At 39.4% G+C, this 11,829-nt stretch overlaps 1 protein-coding gene across 2 annotated transcripts in view; it reads left to right on the top strand.

Moving 5' to 3' along the window:
- The first annotated feature begins 221 nt into the window (after window positions 1-221).
- The window catches only part of BRWD1 (bromodomain and WD repeat domain containing 1), a 65,596-nt gene continuing 53,988 nt past the window's right edge, over window positions 222-11,829 (top strand). For both annotated transcript variants that reach the window (XM_030020131.2, XM_030020133.2), the window contains exons 1-10: window positions 222-455; window positions 637-695; window positions 914-943; window positions 1,132-1,191; window positions 4,384-4,534; window positions 5,822-5,920; window positions 6,482-6,642; window positions 7,038-7,259; window positions 9,239-9,339; window positions 10,898-10,968. In XM_030020131.2, coding sequence (XP_029875991.1) covers window positions 395-455; window positions 637-695; window positions 914-943; window positions 1,132-1,191; window positions 4,384-4,534; window positions 5,822-5,920; window positions 6,482-6,642; window positions 7,038-7,259; window positions 9,239-9,339; window positions 10,898-10,968 — 1,015 coding nt within the window. In that variant the 5' untranslated portion in view covers window positions 222-394. The remainder of the gene's footprint in view (window positions 456-636; window positions 696-913; window positions 944-1,131; window positions 1,192-4,383; window positions 4,535-5,821; window positions 5,921-6,481; window positions 6,643-7,037; window positions 7,260-9,238; window positions 9,340-10,897; window positions 10,969-11,829) is intronic.

Raw genomic sequence — 11,829 nt, 5'->3', positions numbered from 1 at the left:
CCGCCCTCCCCCGGGCGTGCCCGGCGCAGGTGGCGGCGGCGGCGCCGTGGCCGGTCGCGCGGCGGCGATGGCGGCGGCGCCGAGGCTGCGCTAGCGCCAGCGCAGGGGGAGGGGAGCCGGGGCGCGAGCGCGGCGTCCGGCGGGGGGCGGGGGCGGCTCGCTCCCGCGCGCGGAGGAGAGGAGAGGGGAGGGGAGGGGGGGAGCGGTTGGCGGTGGGGGAGGGGCGGCGCTGACAGGGCTATGCCGAGCCGGGCCCTGCCCGCGCCAGGCGCTGCCTGAGCCCTAATCCCTGCCCGGGCAGCAACGGCCGCCGCCAGCAGCGATTGTGCCGAGCGAGCGGGCGGGCGAGCGGGCGGGCGGGCGAGCGAGCGGCAGCCGCCGGGCCGGGGCCGCCATGGCCGAGCCCCCGGCCTCTTCCAACTCCGGCGGCGTGTCCCTGCCGCTCATTGAATCAGGTAAAACCGCCGGGGCGCGAGCGGCCGCGGGCCAGGGCGAGAGCCGCTGCCGGTGCCGCCGCCGCTCCCTGCCGCCATCTTCCTGCCCGTGATGATGAATTACAGTCACCCCGGGGGCTCCCCCCCCCCCGCCCCGGCCAGCCCCGGCCTCATCCCCCGTCTCTCCCCGTGTCTCTTGCAGAGCTCTACTTCCTCATAGCCCGGTTCCTGACCACCGGGCCCTGCAGGCGAGCGCTGAAGGTGAGTAGAGGGGCTCCGCACACTCACCTGGGCGCACAGGCTCAGACCCCTCGGCCGTGGCTGCCGCAAGGAGGATTGAAGGGGAGGTGTGAACAGCCGGTCCCCCCGGTCCCCCTCCCCCTCCCGAGCCCTTTCGCGGCAGCGGCCGCGGCCGCTTGGGAAGCCGGAGGCTTGCTCATCCCTAACTCGGTATTTTTTTTTTTCCTTTTTCTCTGCAGGTGCTGGTGCAGGAGCTGGAGCAGCACCAGGTCTGTGTGGGCTCTGATGAAATCATCTCTCTTGCTGTAGTCAAAAGTTTCCTTTACTTTACAAGTCATTCAGGTTTCTTCCACTCTACTGTCTCAACTTTTTCCCCTCAACACACATTGTTTTGGATGTGATCTATCCCTCCTTCCCCTTTAACCGCTCACTTTTTTTTTTTTCCCCCTCCGTTTAGTTGCTTCCTAAAAGGTTGGATTGGCAAGGAAATGAGCATTATAGAAGTTATGAAGAATTGGTGAGACTTTTCTTTTTTTTTTCTCCATAAAAAAAACTTTCAATTAGGATGATAACTTTGATGTTAGACCCTTTACCCTTAAAAGTAGGCCCAAAGCTTTACCTTCCAGTTTCATTCTGGCTCTATTAAGACATTGGAGTTATTTTGGAAAGGGCCTTTAATTTCTTTACATTAGACTAACAAAAACACAAGTGGTGTTTTAAATTGAGGATATTGTTTACATAGCAGAGGTGGAGCTTGGCGTTGTGCATTGGTACATGCCACTGCCTACATACAGGGAAGAACCAATCTGAAGCAAGGTTTCATTTCAGAGTTTCGTGAGCAAGTTTGTTAAGCACGTTTTGATTTGACGATATTTATTTTCTGGTTGGCTTCCTTCATCAGTCCCCTTCAACAGATTAGGAAATGAAATCGCTGTTCAGAAATCAAGGGTTGGCAGTTCTGGTGCCTACGAGTATGCTCTTTATCTCTGGCTACTCACTGGTCATAGCTTTGTTTCCAAATATTAGAAAGATAGGAGTGATCTCTCAACAGCATGTACTTATGCCTTCTATGGCAGATGTTGTTTGCTCTAAATGTTTTAACTTACATCTGTTTCAGAATGGAAAGCTGCCTTTCTCTTGGTGTTTTATTTTACTGCTTCTTAAATGGCAAAGTGTACTTGGCAATTGAATCTTGTGAAATGATGGCCTGGTGGTGCCTGCCCAGGGTGGTTTTATCCTGCTTTATTGTAGCTGATCTTGTTTTCTTTAATCAGATATTTATTCTCACTTTTTTCCCCCCTAAGATTCAGGCATTCCAGGTTAATTGACTGATTTCTCCCTTACGGCCAGGGTCAGTTTGTGTATTGTTATAGTTAAATCTCCTTGTCCCTCCTGTGTATATTTGCATAGAGAAGGAATGAAATTTTGTTTAAAACATTTTCTTAATTATTTAAGTGCTGCTTAAAATGATAAATGGGATTCCATTTCTTCTACTTGTCAGTGTGGTCAGGTGAACAAATGAGGTTTTAAATTAATGCTTTAAGTCACTAAAAAGCCTAGTCTTGCTAAACAGGAATACTTTCAAGCTCTGACTTGAATTTAGCAAACGTGGACGTTTAAAAAGGATTGTTTGGGGTTTTTTTGTTGGTTGGTTGATTTCTTTTTTTTTGACCCCAGTTCTTATGGCAAAAAGTGGTGGTGTTGGGAGATGTCATGTGTGGATTCTTCTGACTTCAGGGGTTTTTTTTAACTGTGTTTATTATGCATATATGGTTGTCAGATTAATTCTTTAATATGTGCTACTTCTGCCTCTTTTTCCTACACAATTTAAAAGAAATCTCTACAGAGGGTAATAGTATTTCAGAATATCCAGATTAATCTTTTGAAGGTTTTAGATTCTGCTTTTGAGGGACTTTGGGAACCTCTTGTTGTCCCACTGGTCTCACTTTGAATTTGCAGAGACCACAGACAAATGCAATCATGTGGTGCAATTATTTCTTCTCCTCTTTGTTCGTGATGGAATTGGAGCAAGACTTTAAAATAAGTGCTCCGTCCAAAATGTGAGTAAAACTACTTAAAAAGGAAAGAACTGCAAGGTTTCGTATGCATGCTTCTGTCTGGGATTGCGTTTGGAATCAGGAATATACTTCCTGATGATGGCATGCAAACAAAATGGTTTATAATGCTTGACGTAACGTATGCTGAGCTTTCTGTCCTGAATGTCGTGGCTGGTACTGCTCTATACCAATTCAAGAGGCAAAATTTATAAAGAAATGACAAAAAAGTACATTTTTGCAATCTTTGGACTACCAGATATATTTCTCATAATCAACCTTAGGCATCTGATGAGCCAATTTGCTTGTTATTTGGCTGTGTGGTAATGTTAACTATTTGACTGATACTACTGCCTCCCCCCCCACCCAGGAATACAACCTATACCCTCGCAAGCTTTATATATTACTTGGATTTTTATTATTAAAACAAGTATTAAGTTGTGGCTTAAATCATATGTTCTCAATACTCAGTATGCATTCGGGCAACTTTTTGTTGAACAGATCTTACATGACAGCATGTGGTATTTTTATTCCCACTGTTCTGATGACGAGATCAGCCTTGTCAGGACTTCAATCGTGTACGTTCAGTCGGTAGGCTAAGGGAATAGCATCATAAGCGTGAGCTGGTTCTGCCTGCGTTCTGAGCTACGTGGGCAAGAGGCCACATACCTGTGTTGGTGTGGCCCTCTGCCTCTCCTAGGTATATTGGCTGGGAATAGTCTGGCTGCTGAAGTAGCAGTGTGGCTTCTGGGTCTAACTGGTTTTACGTGGCCAGATCAGAGAGTGGAGTAGGCATGGGGCTGTTTGTGCCTGCTGATTCAGACTTCCCCAATAGTTGAAACTTATGATTCTTACGGTCTGGTTTACTCGAGTCTGTGTAAACTCTACTTTGCATCTTTAACTTCTACATTATTGTGATTGACTTTATAGTTAGATAAGGATTTTTTTCACTGAACTGCCAGAAAGAAGAGAGGAAAAAAAATAATCAAAAACCACACACATCTGTTCTTGACTGAGACATCTGAGTGTGTGTGTGGGTGTATTTTTTTTGACTGTTAAGGTGTAGATAGTATGGGATCCTTCCTGAATGGACAGATGACTATTTTGATCCTTTTAGTTTAGGGAAGAAGGGCAGTCTTATGCTGTGTAGTACTGGTTCTTCAAGGAAACTATTTCCAGAGAGATTATACTCAAACCTACTAGTTTGCAGGTTACTGAACAAGTGCTGTGCGACTGAAGTACTGGTTGCATAAATTTTTGTGCTTGATTACGAAAAAATTCTTCCTGATCTTGAGTTATGAAAGTTTGAATTTTATTTATTTTTAAGAAAAATAATTGGGTGAATTGGGCAAAGACACTCATTGTAGGATGCCGCACAAACGCGTGCCACACGTGTAAATATTTCAGGCTTTCAGTAGTAAAATACCGATGTGCAGTAAGTAGTTTTACTGCAGTCATTTTTACTACAGCTCTCCCGTTTTTGGAGAGTACTCACTGAATTGACGAGATCAGAGCTTAACAGAACTGATTTTGTTTTGTAAGTTGAACTTAAAAAATATTTAAACAATGTTTAATATACCTGTGGATACTGATGCTTTTAGATTCATCTGTTCTGGATGTGCCATATATATTTTTAAACCTTAAATTTCTGTCAGGTGCTGTCCAACAAACATGTGGCTCCAGACCATTTGTTACAAATTTGCAAGCGTATTGGCCCTATACTGGATAAGGAGATACCACCCAGCATTTCAAGAGTGAATTCCTTACTTGGTGCAGGGAGACAGTCATTGTTACGTACAGCAAAAGGTATGGTTTGTTCATTATTTGAAATGACTATGATACATTTTCATAAGTGTATGGTGAAGACTTTTGGAATACTTAAAAGTGGTGAGCTTTCACCAAAATTGGCCCCTGCTTCTTCTGTACTGTGTTTAATGAGCCAAAACACTAGCAATCTGTGTATTAATGGTATAAATGTATATTGGTTGTTGTGAAGGGAAGGTTTTAAGTTGCATCAAAAGAATTGTTGTTACTCTGAGCGCTGAGGCTGCTGAACATGGCCAGTTTTCGGTGTTAATGCAATATAATGAATCATCAGGACACAGGTGCTACTTCTCTAACATCTCCTGACACTCCCAGTAGTATATTGGCCCGTGTTGGTTTTGAATGCGATAGCTGTTGTACTCTGTTCGGTGCAAATGTGAGAAAGTAACACCAGTTTTCTCAAAGTTTTCTCGGTTAATGCAAATGGCATCAAAATTAGTACTTGCGAATTCTGTATGTATGCAGGAAGGAAGTCCGTGCCTGTAACTTAAAGGGAATGGTTGGCAATGCATAATAAGCACATAGTTTATTTGATAGAGTAGTTTTTAGCTTTAGACTTATCTCTTTGAATATTTCTGGGAGGGGGGTGTTCATGTGTTTGTGTGAAGTTCTGTTGGGTAGCTAGATGCTATGAAGTGGGACTGGTTTATGGGATACTGTTGTGTTTTCAGTTATCTGTCCGAACTGCTTTAAAGGATGCACACTGAATGACAGTGACTGTTCTATCCTCAAAATCAGGATTGCAATTACTTCAGCATGAGTGTGTCATAATAACTGCCAGTGTGAGAATTTTTTTTAAGAATCGCAGAATTGTCAGGTTGGAAGGGACCTCTTGAGATCATCTAGTTAAATAATTTCATACTAATAAATATTCAATAAATGTTTATAATTTATGAATAAGTATTCATGAAAATGTTAAAAATCTTAAATCTTTTGCACTGACAACTAGTAGGAAAATTCAGTTGAAAAGTTACTTTTGTGTTACATGAACTGCAGGGACATCACCATTTAGGAGTAATTTCAAAGCTTGGTGGTGTGTTGTGTTGCATTTTTTTCCTCCTTCTGTTACTATATTAAATGGATTTTTCTCTGCTCTGATGCTACACTGTTCATGAAAAGTTTTGGGGCATTTGGTGTTTCCAGTTTTTTAGTTTCAATTCGGTGTTTGAGACCACCTGTAGGTACGTTCTTTACCATGTTTTGGAACTGCAGTTCTCTTGGCATTTTTAATATGTACTTATGACGAACTTCAACCAATTGGTTTTAAAGATTGCAGGAGCACTGTTTGGAAGGGCTCTGCATTTGCTGCTCTTCATAGAGGAAGACCTCCAGAAATTCCTGTGAACTATGGCACACCACCAAATCTTGGTAAGCTCTTTTCAACACTCATCCCTGCTGCTGTGAGCGTATGATGTGTATCTTGATTCTGGCCTTGTTACGATGCTGATAATTGCACCTCAGAACTGGATCTGGAGGCTTATGTGAAGAAATTCATATGACTTCACTGGAGTTAGGTATTGGGTACAAAGGTCTGCCTGCAGCACGAGTGAGACAGTAGTCTCTAGATGACATCTTTTTCTTTTATAAAGCCACTGTATTAATTAGATAAACCTACAGAAAATACAAATCATTCTCCTTTGGATAGAAGGACTCTTGTATGATTTAAGGTATAGAAAGACATGGGAAGATAAAGATAACATTTAGCACTTCTTATTTAGAGACTGAAGTTTTGATTAGAGCAAATTTAATATACTGTCTTGGTTTTATACATAGGAAAAAATAGCAAATACAAAAAAAGTGACTTTATGCAATCTGAAAGTCTCTTCTGTTAAGTCCTTAAGTAGTATATTAATGGAAGTTAAATCATGGTTTAGACTAAACACATTTTAAACATCAATATGTTCATTCTTTGATTTCTTTGTGTTCTAGTGGAAGTACATCGAGCAAAACAATTAACTGGATATGCAAAGTTCAGTACTTCATTTCCAGGAAGTATGTATCAGCATATCAAGATGCACAGACGGATTCTTGGCCATCTTTCTTCTGTATATTGTGTTGCATTCGATAGGACTGGACATAGAATATTTACTGTGAGTTGATGAAATAGATCCGAATCTGAATATAGTCCTAGATGGATGCAAGGAAAAGAACTTTGAAATGCATGTTATGCTAAAACTTCTGGAGGTGGTATCAGTAGTGTTAAAATGTAGCTGATTAGCTCCATCGCAGTGCTGAAGTAGAACAATTTGATGTAACTAAAGGTCGGAAGCATGTAAGAAATTGTTGTACTTAATATCTGGTCAGGTGTTGACATAGATGTAGGAGCTTTATTTCTTTCAGCCTAAGTAGTATACATAGTTTTAAATTGAAGTGTAATTTACCAAGCTGTGGAAAAACATAGTTAGGTTCTTTAAAGGAAACCTAGAACTCTTATTCTGAATGTCTTTGAAAATCCTTGCTGAGTGTAATAAATATTTCTTTCTAGGGCTCAGATGACTGTTTGGTAAAGATTTGGTCAACTCATAACGGCAGGTTATTTGCCACATTACGAGGACATTCAGCGGAGATTTCTGATATGGCTGTCAATTATGAAAACACTATGATTGCAGCTGGAAGCTGTGATAAAATGATCAGAGTGTGGTGTCTGAGAACTTGTGCACCAGTTGCGGTCCTCCATGGACATACAGGGTCAATTACCTCATTACAGGTATGGGTTTTTTTAAGTGTTTCTACATATTGAAGCACAAATAATGTAGATGGATTGTAAGAAGCAGCCAGTCCACGAAACTCAGAGATAAGTTTCACTTGACAGCGTGGTATGGGAAGTTTGAAGGTATTTTAATCAAATAGTAGAAAACAAGAAGTAATTTGGGCAAAAAAAAAAATGCTCTTTCACCTGATTTGAAAAGTTAAGAGTCTGCTTTAGTAGTAGGATTTAGATTGCTGGGACACCCTAAGATTAGCTAGCTATCATATTGGTAAGAAATAACCAGTTTCCTTGGTTTCTTATTGAAATTGAGAAACATAGTTAGATGAATGCTCTACACCAATAGAGCCTTCTATCTTTGTGTTAAAACTTCTTGAAGAGGAAGATTAATACCTCATTTTCAGTTTGTGGTGAAAAGTACTTTGTGGTTGCTCTTACTAGGTTACTTGCGAAGTGTACATCTTACTGTTTCATGTCCAAGTGCAAGGAACTGATGTTCCGCTTCCCATGAAGGCTGGCACGTGAACAGCAAATAACTTTCACTGTGCCTATCACTGTGGTTTTCACATGACTGAAATTATATGTGACTGCCTGTGGGAATATTAAAATCTGAACATTTAAACACTGATGTCAAAAACTAGTCAAAACCACAGGAGAAACCTGCTATTAAAAAAAAAAAAAAAAAAAGGTAAAAATAAAGTTCCTTACCTCCCTGAAATTCCTGAATATTTAACTGAAGATAATGACAGGAATCCTTCTTCACTTAAAAAAGATCACTGCCTGTAATATTTGAGCTGTTGGAACCAAAGAGAATTTCTGGGAAATATCATGTCCTCCTATTGTCTGTTACTGGAGACGTGATATGCTGGTTTATGTGGCTGAGTGTTCTGATCCAGTATGTGGATTCTTACCCATGTCGCAGAAGTTGTATCTGTCTTAATCTCAAAAATACGAGTTACTTCAGAAGTGCAAAGATGTTCAGTGTAATATGTTGTGTATTTAAATTTGAAGGCATTGTGATAACTTTCTGCTATTGGTAGTCCTTTGGATTCAGTCTTGTTTTGGCCTTTTTAACTCCTTATTTAACAGATAAACTAGTAGTTCATTATCCAGATTTGCTCTGTTTTCCAATGAGACAAACAGGCTTATGTTGAGGGGTGAGGAGTGGCTACCTGCCAGCTTGTGAAGTTCAGTACAAAAAATAATTTTGCAGTTTTCTCAGAAGTGCTTCCTCTGAGAGTAATCTTCATATTTGCAGAATGTCTGTGGCATTCATTGCAATTGTTTTGTTTCTCTGTTTTTTAATGGCAAAGTACTTACTCGTGGTGTTTCTTTTATTGTAGTATGGTGGATTTTTTTTGTTTAAGCATTCTTAATACTATAATTGCAATACATATAAATTGTATGGCTGTTTCCAACGGTGGTAGTAGTAATTAATGAACAATTTAATCAACTTGTGTAACTTGTGTTCTGAAGGGTAGCTCTGTGCATAGCAGTAAATCCGTATCTTAAAGAAGTATGTGTGAGGACTTCCTATAAATTCATATGTGTTGCTGGGTTACACATACTCGGATTATCTGATAACTGATGCTCTGCTTAATTATAGAATTTAAAAAGTAAGCCTGTCTAGTGAAACATCCTTCCTTTTTTTTTTTTCCAGTCTGCTCTGCTCATTACTTCATTCATTGAAAAAAATTTTTTGTCAATGATTGTGGTTAGTTAAGACTTGAAAAACAAAGCAGTGAATAAATTGGTTTTATATAATGCAATAATTGAAACATAGACCACAAACTTATTTTAAAGTACAGGAGACGTTATTTTGTAAACATTAAAAATGACAGTTATCAACAACTGCTTTACCAGTTTTAGTTGAAAAATCCGAAGTAAATCAAGGTTTTATATTAACGTTCTTAGAAGTTCGTAAACAGTTTCTAAATACCTCTTTTTGTATGTGTCTGATTTTACTTTATTCTCTTTAGTTTAGTCCAATGGTGAAAGGCTCCATGCGATACATGGTCTCTACTGGTGCAGATGGAACTGTTTGCTTTTGGCAATGGGATACAGATTCCATGAAATTCAAGTATGTAAATGGGTTGCTGATTAACTCAATGCCATACTATGCTTGATTAAAATAAGTCGAGTACTTTTAACTAGCTAAAAAGATTTGATTTTTTTGTGATAATAAAAATGTTGTGGAAATAATCTATTACATAATTATTTTAAAGCACCATCACTAACTATATCCTTTACAAATTTATGTTATTCTGTTGTCCTGGGAGATTAGTTGGGAAATAGATTAACTTCTTACTACACTAAAATTACAAATGTAGGACAACTAGAATTGCTGCAAATGTGAATATGGTGGAGCAGTATAATAAAACTTTTTGTTTATGTTGAGTTTTCAACAGTCCTGTAGTTTTGGGATGTCTCTTACAGAACTTGCATGCAGAGTATGTTCAGGATAGTTTTTAAATGTTCTATATGTGATTGCTGTTTATTTGAACAAAAAAAAATTATTACTGGAAAGAAGAGATCTGAGATGAGCAGTCTGTATCTAGTATTGTGTCATATAATGGTAGTTGGTATAAAACGATCCATTTTACATTAGAGCAGCTATTTTCTAAAAAAAAAAACAACCAGTACTTCAGAAAGCGGAAGATTATTTTGGTTTTTAGTTCACACTTGTGATTTTAAGGTAGTAGAATTGCAGCAAAAACTATCAAAGGCATAGTTTCATCTGAAGAATCTTTTAGGGCTGTAAGTTATAGGAGAAGAGTGTTTAAACTGGATCATTAATTGTTCTTCTAAAACTAGTTTAGAAGACTGTATGAGATATAAACATCATTTAAAGTAGTTTAAGCATGGACTTAAATTGGTTTAAGCATTGGTAGGTCTCAGGAGCATTCTTGGGATTTGAGTCTCTGCGCTGTGTATCAAACAAACATGAGAAATATACTGAAGGTCTCAACATTTCCTTTGATAAACAGAAAAGCAGTACAATAATGAGTAGAAACCTATAATGCTTGTAAGGGGCACAGTTTGCTGGATTTCTCCTTGGTGTAGTTCTTAGTAGCTACTTGCTGTGAGATTATCACATGTCAGCTGGAGGAGTGTGTACATGACTTGCAGAACAGGAAACCAGTCTTTTAAATCACCGTGTGCACAGTGTTGCAAAACTTCTATTTACTTATGTAAAATTTTATGATTTTGCACAGCATTCTGGAGTAATGGTATTTGGTGGGCCTTACTTCATGTACCGTTGGTGGTTTGTAATGTGAGGGCAGGAGTTCAGTATTTTGTGGATATGTTATGGAGGGGGTAAATTGTACTTACTGAAGGATGAGAGAGAATAAACATTCTTTGGCATGTCATGTTATCCTTGCTAGGTAATAGCATCTTGCAGAAAAAGCCATAAGCTCTGTGGGCTTCAAATATCATTTGTGTATGTGTGTACAGTAATTTTGAAAAGTAAACCTTATTGCTCATCCTCCTGCACAAGATTTACAGATGTTACTGTATGTATTTAAGAAGTACCTGTTATGTAGATGTTTGAAGAAGCATATCTTCATGTTTTGAAATGTTGATAAAAGCCAAGTTTTGTGTGGCATGTCCTGTTTCAAGCATCTTTTCTTTTTAAGCAATCGGCCAGTGAAATTCACAGAGAAACCTAGACCAGGGGTTCAGATGCTTTGTTCTTCATTCAGTGTAGGTAAGTCATGTACAGATTGAGTTTAGCATTGTGATATCTCTTCTTTCCTCGTAAGTAGTTATTATAATACTCTGGTTGTAACAGCTTTAAAATATACAAAACTAGCAGCTGTGTAGTAAGTAATTGTATGTTAGCCTATGACATAATTAAATAATGTGACTTGCCTTAGCTAACAGTGAAAGGCAGTTGAACTAAGTGATACTATTTTCCTTTTGCAATTGGTGATTTTACATAAGTAAAAGTCACCTGATGCTTCTTTACTTTTTATCCACCTTTACTGGATTTTTATTTTTTTTTTAATCCCTTAGTATAATGTCAGGGATTTGCAAAATTAGTTCTCTACGATACCACAGTCAACAGCAGTGGAAGTGGTCACTGCCAGTAGTAGGAGGTCCTGATTCTGTGTCGGTTGTATGCAGGGATAGTCATAAAGATCCCTTCTTTCTTAAGAATCCACCAATGTATCTATAAATGTGCTTCACTCCTGGCTTGTAGTCTTCTTTCATTCTAATCATGTGGGTGACTTGTGGGAAGGCTTACTGGTAGCAGACAGCATGAACATTAGAAGAAACTTGAGAATTTCAGAAATAAAATACAAATCAAAGTGTACCTTGTTAATGTTGTCAGGATATAGCCCTTGATTGTGTTTGGGTTTGGGTTTTTTTGAGGCTTTGTTTGTTCGGGGTATTTTTGACAGCGCTTACAGGTGCCCAGAGACAGATCTCACTATTGCTGCCACCACAGCTAAATACTGTTCTACTTATACTGGTTTACTTATGCTTCTACCCAGTTTTGAAGCAATTCGCATGCCACAAATGAGACATACGCCACAGTGAAAGTGTCTTCTAGATAATTCTGATG

This window comes from Aquila chrysaetos, chromosome 7, assembly GCF_900496995.4.
Source record: "Aquila chrysaetos chrysaetos chromosome 7, bAquChr1.4, whole genome shotgun sequence".
NCBI lineage: Eukaryota > Metazoa > Chordata > Aves > Accipitriformes > Accipitridae > Aquila > Aquila chrysaetos.
Note: the sequence above shows the minus strand (reverse complement) of the source record. Positions and strands in the feature narration are given on the sequence as shown.